Here is a 13,593-nt window from a genome sequence, read left to right on the forward strand (position 1 = left end):
GAGAAACACCCTAAAAAATCTCTGGATACCTAACTTAAATAAATGTTTATAAAAGAAACAAAAACAAACCAGTTCATTGTGGTAATATTTTAATTTATTTGCACTTAAAAAACAACAAACAAATTAAGGGAAGACAAAAACTAATTATTAAGAAAAAACATCTCTCAAACATCTGGCCAAAGGACTGCAGTTTTAAATTTGCCAGCTGGCTATCACTGACACATTTACAAAAATGTTGATTATTGTGTGTTAATTTATATACATAAATAATTGAAAATTAAATGAAACTACAAACAAACAGAGCTGCACACTATTGGAACAGAGTAATGAAATACTGACAGTGTTCAAATTATACTGAACTTATGAAATTTGGTTTAATGAGGTGATTAAAAATGACTGTAAAGAAAGCAGCAGTTGTAGTTTCCCACACACACACACACACACACACACACACACACACACACACACACACACACACACACACACACACACACCTGAGGATTATAAATGCCTTATTCTCAGAGAATGACTTATTTTCCGAACAAAGGGACAAAGGCTTCCTGACCGTCTGAGAAAATCTTTATATTCTTACAACATTAAAGTGCTGCTGTCAAGTCACCACAAAGAATGACTTCACGTCATGTCAGTGCTTAGTCGGCTATGAAGATTAAACCTCCGCCTGCGCAACTGATGACTTCATTTTGTCGTGAATGTTCTCGGGGATGATATTCAGCAGGAGCCTATATGACTTCAATGTCATAAAAGTTAATTTAATTTGTCCCCCAACCGTATAAGAAGCCATGAAATAGAAGGAAGTGCAGTGAAAAGCCTGCAGCTGATAGCGGAGGTGTGACAGAATGAGGCATAAATTATAGATCATTGTAACCCTTCGTTGACAAGAACAGACATAACAGTTGTAGAATGTCAGCTTTAACGCTAGTTGTTAGAATTATTTTTAAATGGAGCTTTTAAAAGTGGGAAAGTTCTGTTGAATGTACGCTTGAAAATCAAAAGTTATAAAAAAGCAGCTGCTGCAAATTGTACGCTACCCAACACAATTTGATTTATGAATGTTTATTTAGTTCGAAGTGCAGAATTACATTTTCAGTAAATGAGTGTTGTAAATATGGGCCTCAGTTTTTACTGCATGGTGTTACAGCATACAGGGATGTATATACATTCAAAGCTCTGGTCCAAACCACCTCCCCTGATGAAACATTTGGCCACATTAACAACTAGAATGGCCCTCAGAGCAAATACCTCCACCAAGGTCTAACAGTCCCCTTATGAAACCATATTAAATTCACTAGATCCAGACTTTTATTTGGATCTGCACCAAATTTTACACACATACATAAATTCCTATCCCATATATCAACAATATTAAAAACACTGTATCTCAGAATGTTTTCACAAGTGAAAAAAGATTCCTGGGTCTGGGACCTGGATATGCACCAACGTTATGTTTTAATTTTTCTCATAATCCCGCAAACTAAATAACAAACAAATACAGATTAAAGCGGTAACAAGGCTGTAAATGCTGTGTATTTATATCAATGTACATTAAAAAGGATTGCATCTAGAAATGCAATGATCATGTTTTTTTTCATACGTTGTCTAGTGTCAAACTTGTAGCCATCAGATTACAAATCCGAACACGGGTGCAGGGAAAAGTCGAATAACATAATTTGTCTTCATTCTGAAAAATCATACACTCCACATATGAAGGTAATGTTTATTTATTAAATTAATTCATTTTCAATTGCGCTTTTAAATGTGCTTTGGGGGGAAATAAAAAAAAACCCTTTTTCTAGATGTAATTATTTAGAATTCCCCCGGTAATGTTACTTACATGTTGAATTAAATATTCAACTCAATTTGAAGCCTGCAGCATCTTGTTCAAGAAAATGCTCAAATTGGGTATAAAGGCAATACAGTCACATGGGAAGTCAGAAAAAACTTAAATCTGCCATAAAAAGCCAACAACACACACACACACACACACACACACACACACACACACACACACACACACACACACACACACACACACACACACACACACACACACACACACCCACACCATCTTCATATCCAGTTGGATGTGAATAAATGAAGTTATTGGGATTTACTGTAATTCTGGGACTTCATATACTTTTGTTGGCCAGCGTGGATGTGAAATCAGCCTTAAATTGAATTTATAATGTTCTTGAAAAGTCTTAAATGTGGCTTGTTGGGACCTTCAGAAACCCCGAAAGCTGAGGTACAGTAGTGTGAGAGTATAAATTTTACTTTACTACATCTGTTTTTTAGTTTAATGTTTTTCATCTGCACAACACTGACATGTGTTCTTTTTACTTTTTTCCCTTTATTTTCTTTTCATGCTCTGAGGATATTATGCAGAGACAGGTCACTGTACTGCACTTCTCTTGACGGTCATATAAGAGTCAGAGCTTAACTCCAAACAATTATAAACTTTCCATAAACTTTAAATAGTTCCTCCTGAGGTATATAACATATTGACAGAAAGTCTAAGGCCCTGAAGATAAACATTCAGCTTCAGTTTGGCTCGATCCGTCTTCCTCTCTGGAGACTCTGGATGCTTTTGGATGGGATTCAGCCTTGTCATGGAGTGATGGTACTGAACAAGACCGTACTTCACTTTCTGGAGATTTGCCCACGCTGGGGTTTATTGTGGCTGTTGGAGTGATGTAAGAGTTACCCAAGGATGAATAGAACACAACAGTGTGGGTGTTCTGTTTTGAAATGCCACCTAAAGGCCTTAAGGGGCTTACTGTCATTGTTTTTGAACATAGGTAGTATTCTCTTGCCAAATTATTTTCTTTAGTCTACTGTGTTTTTTGATTTAACTCTAGACACTGTAATTGAAAGAAACATTAAAATTGTTCTTCTTAACTCTGGTTGCACTGTGGCTGACAGGGTGTTAATTGAGAAATATCTCAACAACTCATAGATGTTTTTTTGTGCAGACATTCATGGTTTATCAAGGATGAATTTACATATTCAGAATCAGCATATCACTGTTAGCAATTATCAACAATATATTTTATTTCGGGGTCAAGCACAACCTCTGCAATTCCTCTGTGTTGTGTTGTAACTTCATTTCAAAATAATGACTATTTGGTTGACTATCTACTGCACAATTTCTTACATAACTGCTTTCAGAAATGCACTGAACTCTGGGTAATCTCCAGAACGGCTGTATGTGTGAATGCAAAATGCCTCTGGACTTTCTCTGGAGTTTTGCCTGCCGGCCCTCTAGTAGGAGAATGTCAGAATGAGCCAATGTGCGAAAACACCAAAAGATCTTCCACAGCATTCAGTGTCCTCACTCAGCGCTGAGTTTTTTTTTTAATGAAAACTGCCTCAAAACTTTTACTCTTACGCTTTACAAGGGTCATTGTTGGAGAGTCTTGAGGTAAAACAAAAGTCAAATGAATTACAAAATGTCAGCAAATTCAAAATAAACCTTGAAAACACACAAAAGATAACACCTGAGGTACAAAAAATTGGAGAAATGCAGGCCACGTCTCGGAGGTTGAACTCTGGAGTTCTGTTCTTGGGAGCCAGCAGGCCCAGACAGGCTCAACAGAGAAGGCAGGAGCTGGAGGGAGACACTCACCCTGTTGTTATGTTTGTCTGTGTTCCTGCTGAAACACAAGGCGTAGTTAGCCTAGGGGTTCACATGTTTTTTTTTTAAAGTTTACATTACTGGTTTACGTTGTGAAATGGTATTTTACCTCAGCAAAGTCCTCGGAGCAAAGCGGGGACAGTTTAGACAACGGAGATGATGAACATGCTCACTTAGCCGTCTTACATTGTACAAAGTTGTGAATCATTGGACGCAATGAAAGACCCTCCGCGCTCCACTGACTTGCTCTTGTTTTGGCTTCTGTCAGCGAGACAGGAGCCAAACCTGCCTAATCCCATTAAGAGACAAAGCGTTTTAAGCAGAAGCCTGTCCACCTCTGTCCACAGACCAGCCAGGCATGACGGCCAGCGACAGCGATGGCATTTCGATCCTTGAATGTGATGCCTCTGGCTTTGTTTCTCCTGCCCTTTTCCCCAGCTAAAAACCTGTGGTTTGTGTTTGACAGGCACGTTTGGCCGCATCTTCCACGGTGTGCTGCTGGACGAGAAGGACCCCAGTAAGGAGAAGCAGGTCTTTGTGAAGACAGTGAAAGGTATGCGTTCTGTCCTGGCTATGAAAACGCTCAGTTGACTGCACAGTTGTCAAAGAAATGAAAATATTGTCAAGTCGAGTGTTGTAAGTTTTCCCATCTCTATTAATGTGCAACTTGCTGTGGGTTTTCTAAGAACTGAGGTTTGGCAAAGTAAACACTGTCAAGCTCAGTGAGCTTCAATAGACTGAAATATGATTGTAATGCAAAAGACGTAAGAGGAATGACCAAGGTCAGTGGACTGAAACATAATATAGCCAACAGTTCAGTTGACACTGTGTGGTTTTTAATTTGATTTCAATGATTTAGATGTTTTTTTGGTTTGTTTTTGTGCTTCCAAGCCAGTAACAGCCGTGGTCGAGAAGTGCCGTTTTAGGGTTATCCGTCCGTCTCATTCTCATTAGCGTGATATTTCAGGAACACGTTTAGAACATTTCTTCATATCTGGCACAAACATTCACTTGGATTCAAGCATGAACTGATTAGATTTGGATGGTCAAATGTGAAAGTCACTGTGACGTCACAAAAGACATAATACACCTAACATATTTTGTTCAAAGTCCTGAAAAAAGTCTTCAGTGCATGTTTTGGGGGTGTTTGTATATATTTCTGCCCATCCCATTCTCTCAGCAACACCTGGAGGGAATTTCTTCACATCTGGCACAAACATCCACTGGGGCTCCAGGATGAATCGATTAGAGTTTAGTGGTCAAAGATCACTTACTTCATAAAACTGGTTTTTCGGTCATAACTATAAAATAGACTTAGTACCTTTTATTCAATTTAAGCCTGGACGGACATGAATGTGAAGTCAACAGGTTGGCGGAGGTGTATGACCACTGGGTGATTATTCTAGTTTGTTTTGTTTTGTGAACCCTGTAGTTGAGCGCTTTAGGCTGTTAACCAAACATTGCCTATAAAAATAAGTGCTTCTCTAATGACTTCAGCAGATGTCCATACATTGTTTCAGTCCAGTACACTGATCTGACTGTAGATTAATTGCAAGTCTTACTCACGCTGCAGCTTTTGCACATTAGCGAAAGGCCTCCTCTATATGGGAGTGTCGGGTTGTTTGTTAGCGGCATGTGTCGGCTCTCTCTGCCAGTTGCCTTCTGACCTCTCCATTCTCATGTTTACTCAGGGAGGGGTGGATACCTCCAGCGAACAATATCCTCGTGCCAGTCTTGGCTTTGTTAAACTCTTTACTTCCTTCTCATGCTCCTTTTGGGAGTACCACATGATGGCAAAGGGGCATTCACAGATTTAAAAACTGGAAAACCCAGTTTCCCACTAAAAATAACTGAGACGAGGGATCGGTGCTGGGAAACAAGTAAAAAATCTAACACTACATGGAGTCACTGAGTAAATGTAACCTTACCTTTTCATCTGCTACTGCAAACCAGCAGCTATAAGGGACTCATATCCGATTGTGTCTCTGAAATTCATAGATAATGCGTCTGAGGTTCAGGTGACCATGATTTTGACGGAAAGTTGCAAACTTCGTGGACTCCATCACAGGTAAGTGGAAGCACTCACAGAACACAGGAGGTTATTTGTGGTTTTGGGGCAGTTTGCTCTTATTTGATAAAAAAAAATATATATATAATAATCTAACAAGATCATTTGGCCATTATAGCAGTATTAACCTTTACCATGGTTATACTGTTGTCCACTTTTGTAACAGTTTGAATGTTGAAAGTAGCCATAAAAGCTCTGGTTTAGTCCGAAGCCAACACTGTTCCGTCAGAGCATTTCCTGTGGTCCTCTTCTAAAAGGCTCGGTCTGAACGTTGATGAAAGACGACCACATTTTACATATGGAGCAGATACTGTAACTGAAACAGTTTATTTCTCAAAAAGCTGCTATATTTTGATAGGGGGCTCATACCTTAACTGTTCTGCCTTCATGTGAAAAAGACTGTCCTGCTCCTTCCTCTTTTCCTCTTTTTTGAGGTCAGTAATTTGTCAGTAAGATTAGCCGAATTCCTCTTCCACAGTTTGGCAGTGGTTTGGATGAGCCTGTTAACATGTACTTTTGACTTCCATGAACCTTTTTGACATGCATCAAACTTCTACACTCGTACAAAAACACTATATTTCATCTGTCACACACAGCGCTCCTGTTCCTTAATTGCTCTCGCTCTCTGCCCTCAGAAATCTCTTACCCATAAGTCACGTGTGTACGGAGGATGGAGAGAAGCCAATGGTGCTGTTGCCTTTCATGGCCTGGGGGAACCTCAAGCTGTTCCTGCGGCAGTGCAAGCTAGCAGAGGCTAACAACCCACAGGTGAGGCTTTTAAATCAGAATACATTTTCTGGAGCTTTAAGGCACTTATTAAGCCATTAAGATAAATACCTCGATGCGAGCCATGTATGGCACAGACATTTATTGAGCTATTAAAAGAAATCCCCCCAAATTGGAAGAAAAGTCAGATTGAATCCAGTGTCAAGCCTGAAAGAATGTTTTGTGTGTTTGCGGCAATCCACAGCAAATACCACCTCCCAGTTTACACTGTTATTAGAAGGACTGTTAAGATAATCATGAAGCTGGTGCTCAGGGCAGAGATTTTTATTCGCTATGTAAAGACAATCAGTCTTTTGTACAGGTTCACCCCAGGGAGTCTTTGATGTGCTTGGCAAAGACACAGTGCCAATCCGACCAAATCCAAAATACAGATGCAGCAAACATTTTGCAATCACAAGACGAAGCTTGCCATCCATTTGCATTAATCAAAACATCTTTATGAAGTTTCAGTTAACACATCAGCACCTTCGCTCTCTGCAATCTCATTTTGTACTTTCTGGCACTTGTCAGGGAGTCATAGTCATTAAGTTTCTGCTGGTGCAAGAGACGTGGAGCTATAAATCAGTGTTTCAGTCTAGAGGAGATAAAACTCTGAGGAAAGCACAACACCACAGTGTGGCATTTGTTCTGAAAGTGAACATCTGGTTTGGAAGGTAGAACTGTGGTGCTGAGGGGGGAGAACACGTGGTGAGTGTTGACCTTTTCCACAGTTGTAATTTTTTCACTGACAAACCAGTTACATCGTGCTCGACAGTCGAGTACCAGCTACACGTGTCTCACTTTGGTCCAAGTTGTTGACTTTAAATGTTCTTATGTGTTCATTGGTTGCCAAGACTTTTTGTGTTGTGGGGATTAATTAATTTAGGCTGTATTACAGTGTCCACTCTCAGATAAGATTAAACAAGCAAAACATTTCCACTTTGGGTACTTAAGCCCGGTTTCATGCAGCGGACTCCCTGTAGTAGATCAGATGTGTAGAAAACTATCTTTGGCCACACCAATGTTTACATGGCCTTGAGCAGCTACAAGCATAAAAAGCGAGTTTCTCTAATGACTGACACTCAAACCTCGACAGAGGAACCACGTCAGTCAGATCATTCTCCCTCAAAGTTGCTCAGAAATATTAATGCTATGGTTTAACATTTCAGTGCTGATGTCATCTGTTGCTCTTGTGCACTAGACCAAACAAAACAAGCCGACAGCCATGCTAGCAGCTCTGGGAGGCCGTGCTTTGGCACAGAAGGGGTTTAAGCTAAATCAGGGGTGGGGAACTTTTTTTTCTGTCGAGGACCATTTCAAATTTTGTAACATCTTTTGTGGGCCCTACAAAATTATTGAACACATATATCACACCAACCTCTCTGATGCAATGGCTGGAACTGCTTCTTCTTGGCTCGGTGTCTGATGTGTTGGGTATGGGGGTAGGGTAAGGTATGATGATGCTACTCACAGCTGGTTTTAGCCAAAACAACCTTTTCAGGCAAATCCTCACCTTTTGGTAGAGCAATTCCTCCCTCGTATCTAACCCAGCAGTGATCCCACAAATACCAAGTAGGTCACTTCTTATCATGTTTATCGCAGACCAGAGAGAAAAAAAATCAATCGTGATGATTGTCCGAGATGATAAAGAACACATTATTTTGTGTTTCGTTCACCCTGACTGTGACCTTACAGACAGACAGACAGAAGGGACGGCAATGAAGTTCGTCTTTTTTGTGGATATTCATCCAATAACTGTTTATTTGTTTCACTTAAAAACTCAAATGTGAATCTCTTGGGGCACTAGAGTCATGGGACCATCCACGTCAGTAGGATCCATGGTCACATGCTCACATCCATGGTTACAATTAATATTTGTTACAAATTGTATGGCAATCCATTAAACGGTTGTCGTGATTACTCCATGTTACTCTAAGGACCAAACTTTCAACCTCCTGCTGGCTCTGACCGATATCACCCTTTCCTACAGCCTACTACTTGAGACTAGCATGGCTAAAAATAAGTGTGTTGTTGTTGTGTTCACTAAGTAGATGACCTTTTTCTTTTATAATACATTTTTTGTTGTGGAACAAACTTCCTCTAAAATGTTCTTTCCCAGGGCACAAGTCTGTTCTGCTATTTCAATTGATTATCTTTTCACTTGTATGGGAACATTTAAATTGTTCTTGTGTATGTAACTCCCATCTTTGACACAAAATAGCCTGACGACTATATTTAGAGATATTAGAACAATTTAACACAGAAGACCAATTTTACTACAGTTGAGTGACGTCAGCTGCGGTTTCCTGCCCCCCCTCCCCCTTTTTTTTTTTTCCTGCCTCTGTTCTGTTTCTCAACCGTGCATCGTCTCTCCCTCCCTCGTTTCCTTTCAGGCAATCTCTCAACAAGACCTAGTGTACATGGCGATCCAGATTGCATGTGGAATGAGCTACCTGGCTCGCAGGGAGGTCATACACAAAGACCTCGCCGCCAGGAACTGCGTGTAAGTGTCCCTGACCCGGCTCAACACTGTCGTCATTTGTCCTTACTTCTTCCTGTAGCATTAAGTTGATTTGGTTTGGAATTTAATTTAAAAAAAATACTACTTGTCTCTCCCGCTCTCCCCACTCCCCCGGCAGCATTGATGACAACATGCAGGTGAAGATTACAGACAATGCTCTTGCTCGGGACCTATTTCCCATGGATTACCACTGTCTCGGGGATAATGAGAACCGGCCCGTTCGCTGGATGGCCCTGGAAAGCTTGCTCAACAATGACTTCTCTAGTGCGAGTGACGTGGTAAGAAATAATGTACCAGATACACACTGTACTTCTTGCAGCTAAAGGCCTGCGATATACCTGCTGTTTACTACGCATATGCAAGATAGCTGCCTTGTGTATCCTGCATGCGTTCGGTGTGTAGGTTGTGCACAGCCTCAAATATTAACACGACATACGCAAGATGGCAGTGGCAAGTCCTTGATCGGGTCATTGGGCATGTCATCAGCAACAGAAATGGCAGTGCTGAATTGGCAGGACAAGAAAAGTAATCTAGCCGTTTTCATAGCGTGTCTGATTTAGGGGTCTGATGTACCACCTACGGATGCACGATCGCCCCCTTTTCTGACTTGATCTTATCTTTAGCGAAATGTTGATCTCTGTGCGTGTCGCCATCTTTGTTAATGTGTACCGCATGCAGTTATGGAAGTGGCAGTAAGATCTGTCTGAGTCAAAGATTATAGAGCGGAGCACACTCCAATGTAGTCTGAGTTCTGTGGTGTGCCCTCAGCTAGAATCCTCCAGTAACACACGCAGTACATACGCAATTATGTGAAGAAATAAATGTTTACAATGCAGCCGTTTGCCTACACATACGGGAGGTTAAACAGCAAGTATATTGCGGAGCTAAGGTTGCAGCTCTATAATCTGTGGACAGTGTATTCACCAACAAAAAATAAACATTTCCTGTCTCTCAAGGTTTTTAATAGATAAGATGGGCCATAAAATAGAGAAGGTGATACAGGAAATGGCACCAATTGTGTTGAAGCCGTTCTCAGACGGTTGGTCAAGGTATCAGAGGGAAGGGAGTAGCGGTGTTGAGCTCCACGAGTCTACGGCTCTTCCCTCTTTCCTGTCTCAGGATAGCAGAGCACCGGAGACACTCCCTGCACTTCCTCCAAAGGTTTCGTGTCACCCATTAAAGGTTATGACACACTAACACAGCAGCAAGTAGCTCTTTTCAGGATTCCTTTGCTGTGGTCTGTTCATAAATCACTGTCAGCACTGATAGTGACATTAACAGATTTAATTTACATAAGCATGACCCCTCACAACAAGTGTAAGGTCGACGCCTTCTCAAAGCCCAAGTGACCTAAGATATATGTTCATGATGATGAAAGTAACACTTGTTCCGAAGAATGAGGAAAACCTATTTTCTTTGTCCCCTTATGGGAGGTCAGAGTGAGGGTTAAGTACAGAGCGTGCAGGGTGGGCCCTCGCTGACACGGGAGTTTGGCTCAACAGTCGCTTGACACATAACTGCCACCCGACTGTTTACTTCCATACTCTCTACTAAGACTTGCACTGCTTATTTATATTGTACATAAAGTTTTCAACATAATTTCCTTGCATTGTTCCTGTGGAACATTTTGTATTTGAACGTAAACGGGCACCAGGCTCTGGATAGAAATGGTGATTATGTTTATCCTGTTGGATAATAACACATGTGAAACAACTGCTTCTGTAGATTATGCTTAGGAAATGCTGTAAATGAAAGTTAACGCTGGTATCAGTGCTAATCACTTGTTGTGTTTTCACAGTGGGCCTTCGGAGTGACCCTGTGGGAACTGATGACTCTGGGTCAGACCCCCTACGTCGACATTGACCCTTTTGAGATGTCGGCCTATCTGAAGGATGGGTACAGAATAGCACAACCAATCAACTGTCCAGATGAACTGTACGTCGATCACACATTCTCACACACACACACACACACACACACACACACACACACACACACACACACACACACACACACACACACACAACGCTACATTTTTTTATTTCCTGATTCATTGATGTCTGAGAAAACTAAGGTTTTAAATTGTGACCATTAACTTGTGTAAGTTACTGTATTGGTCAGTCAGTCCCAAATATTTTCAACACTTGTCCAAAAGCTGTAAAGTGTTGAAGCACAGTTAATATAGTATTATTTATTATAATGTTCTGTTTTAGAAATGTTGACATTGAGGCCAGCGTACCTTCACACTGGAAACTCATTACAGATTAACATAGACATTCCAAATTCCCCAAAGTGTCTAAGTTGTCAGTTAATTAGGAACGCCGTCCTAAAACTAATGCAGTCTGATACAGCAGTCCTGTAATAAATCATTCCTCTAATGTCAATGTTCAGGCTTTGACGAAACAGTGTTAAAGAGGTGCAGGTTGAACTGTATGATCGTCTTGGAGGATATATTTTGTGGTGCTGCTGAACTGTGTTATGTTGAAGTGTTCCTATTATGAGGTTAGCTACATATTCAAACTCTGGATCTGAGAAATATTTTCATTAAGAACTAGACCTGGAATAATTTGCAGATTAATATATTTATAGGTGGACTGAACTTAAGTTTGTTATAAATGTGATAATCGGTTGTAATTTTTCAATCAAACAAACCTCTTCAAATTGTCAAGAATTAGCTGCCTAATTACAAAACTATTAAACTAACTAACTATTCAATTTAAATGTACAATAGTTTTTGAACTATTGATGAGATCAAACAGTTTGAGCAGATTGAAGGAAAGATGGGTATGTGTGTACAGAACATTTCAAGGCAATTCAAAGTGCTTTACATAAAAGATGCTACATGTTTCTTTGTCCTCTGATTCGATGTGGAATGCAAACGGATCATTGGTTGCAGTTGTAATCAACAAGTGTCTTACTGAGATCACTGGAGAGACACAGTCAGTCAATGAAGCATTATGAGGAACATAACAGTCTTGAGAAACAATAGCATACAAATAGATCTTTCAAAATTGTAACTGACAAAATAGTTACAATATGCTGACGGGTAGATTTTCCATTATCGTTACTATTGTATCACATGTGCTTGTACGTGACAGTTAAAAGAATTGACAAGTCTATGGTTTTTTAAAAGTCACAGACCACAGATATTTTATTTCTGCAGTGACTGCAACGTCTGCAGTCCACCTTGTTATTGCAGACTTTGACCAAATGGGGTTTCAGTGACACGTTGTTATATAATACCAGCTTAATCAAACTGAAATAATATGGAGCTTATCAACATCCTGCAACTGTCGAGAAGGAGTGAGCGATATCCACACACACACACACACACACACACACACACACGCTTTTCCTCTACGACATTTTTATTTACAAAGACCTTCCGCGAAATCAGGTTTACAGGGATGCTGTCACCGGCTCACTGCTGCAGAGTCACGGGGGGTTTCCAGGCTCAGAGCTCGGCTGCACTGGGTTAACATTAACATGTCGTGCATGGCTGTTTGAAATCACTGCGAGATCAGTGACATCATCCATAAAGGTGTTTTCTATAATACTGACATTCATAGACTTAGTTTTATAAAGAAATGATAAATGATCGTCATAAATATTTTATCAGTATTTATGTGTAAATGTAGACTGAACTCTGAGGCACATGGTTGGTAACGGTTTTATTGGATTTATGATCATTTCATTTTCTGTATATGCTCCTGTTTGTTCACATCAGTCTTTTCCTCCATTACGTTGTCGATACACTGCTGAACCCAGTGGAAAACCCTTTAGTTTGAACCCCTGCTGGATCTCTGCTGTCTTCAATTATGTTGCGATAAAACAGTATTTTTTTTGTCTTCATACCCAACGATCTGCATACACAGCAACAGTCCTCGCTTCCTTTTTACAACTACACAAAACTTTCTGTGACAACCCCCTGTGTTGTTTAACTTTGAATTGCATGTTAGCAAGGTCATCCAATATAGTTTTTTTTTGCTAAAATCTGTTTGTTTATGAGTTACAGATATGCCAAATCTGTGATTCATGCCTTTATTGCCTCATGTTTAGATTACATTAATGGCCTCCTAACAAGGAGAATTCAGAAAATGATTCACGGCCTCCTCCAGATTGTAACAAACGCTGACAAAAACAGAGAGAGAAGACCGGTTTTCTCCCCTTTTAATGTTTTTACATTGGCTGGCAGCTTAGTTCACTGCTGCTATTATAATACACTCGTGAAAAATGTTTAGTGGGCCCCTTTTGGATTTGACTTGTCCTGGAAAACGCTTCAATGGTTTTAAATCTACTCAAAGAACAAAGGGAATAATCACCTGAATTCTGTGAAATAACTGAACTTGGTTTCCGACTAAAACAAAAGGTGACGACTTCCCTTTCCAAAATATCAGAGGCTGCGAAATTCAACATTTCTCACTCATTTATATCAGTGCTGCACAGGCGGCTCCTATTTCAGGACAATACAACAACAACTGTGGGTGTAAATGTCCCTCACTTAAACTGTCTATCCTCCGAGTTAGATGCCAGTGTCACTCCCCCCCACCCTCATCCTTAAATTGCTCATGGACAGACCTCTAACCT

The 13,593-nt window shown here is 40.3% G+C and overlaps 1 protein-coding gene across 3 annotated transcripts in view; it reads left to right on the plus strand.

Annotated features, from left to right (window-relative positions):
• Nucleotides 1-13,593, plus strand: part of ryk (receptor like tyrosine kinase) — a 44,828-nt gene that overhangs the window by 30,145 nt on the left and 1,090 nt on the right. For all 3 annotated transcript variants that reach the window (XM_034583304.1, XM_034583303.1, XM_034583305.1), the window contains 6 exons: nucleotides 4,119-4,205; nucleotides 5,651-5,720; nucleotides 6,356-6,488; nucleotides 8,879-8,988; nucleotides 9,125-9,284; nucleotides 10,805-10,941. In XM_034583304.1, the coding sequence (XP_034439195.1) occupies nucleotides 4,119-4,205; nucleotides 5,651-5,720; nucleotides 6,356-6,488; nucleotides 8,879-8,988; nucleotides 9,125-9,284; nucleotides 10,805-10,941 (697 nt within the window). The remainder of the gene's footprint in view (nucleotides 1-4,118; nucleotides 4,206-5,650; nucleotides 5,721-6,355; nucleotides 6,489-8,878; nucleotides 8,989-9,124; nucleotides 9,285-10,804; nucleotides 10,942-13,593) is intronic.

This window comes from Hippoglossus hippoglossus, chromosome 4 (genome assembly GCF_009819705.1).
Source record: "Hippoglossus hippoglossus isolate fHipHip1 chromosome 4, fHipHip1.pri, whole genome shotgun sequence".
Lineage (NCBI taxonomy): Eukaryota > Metazoa > Chordata > Actinopteri > Pleuronectiformes > Pleuronectidae > Hippoglossus > Hippoglossus hippoglossus.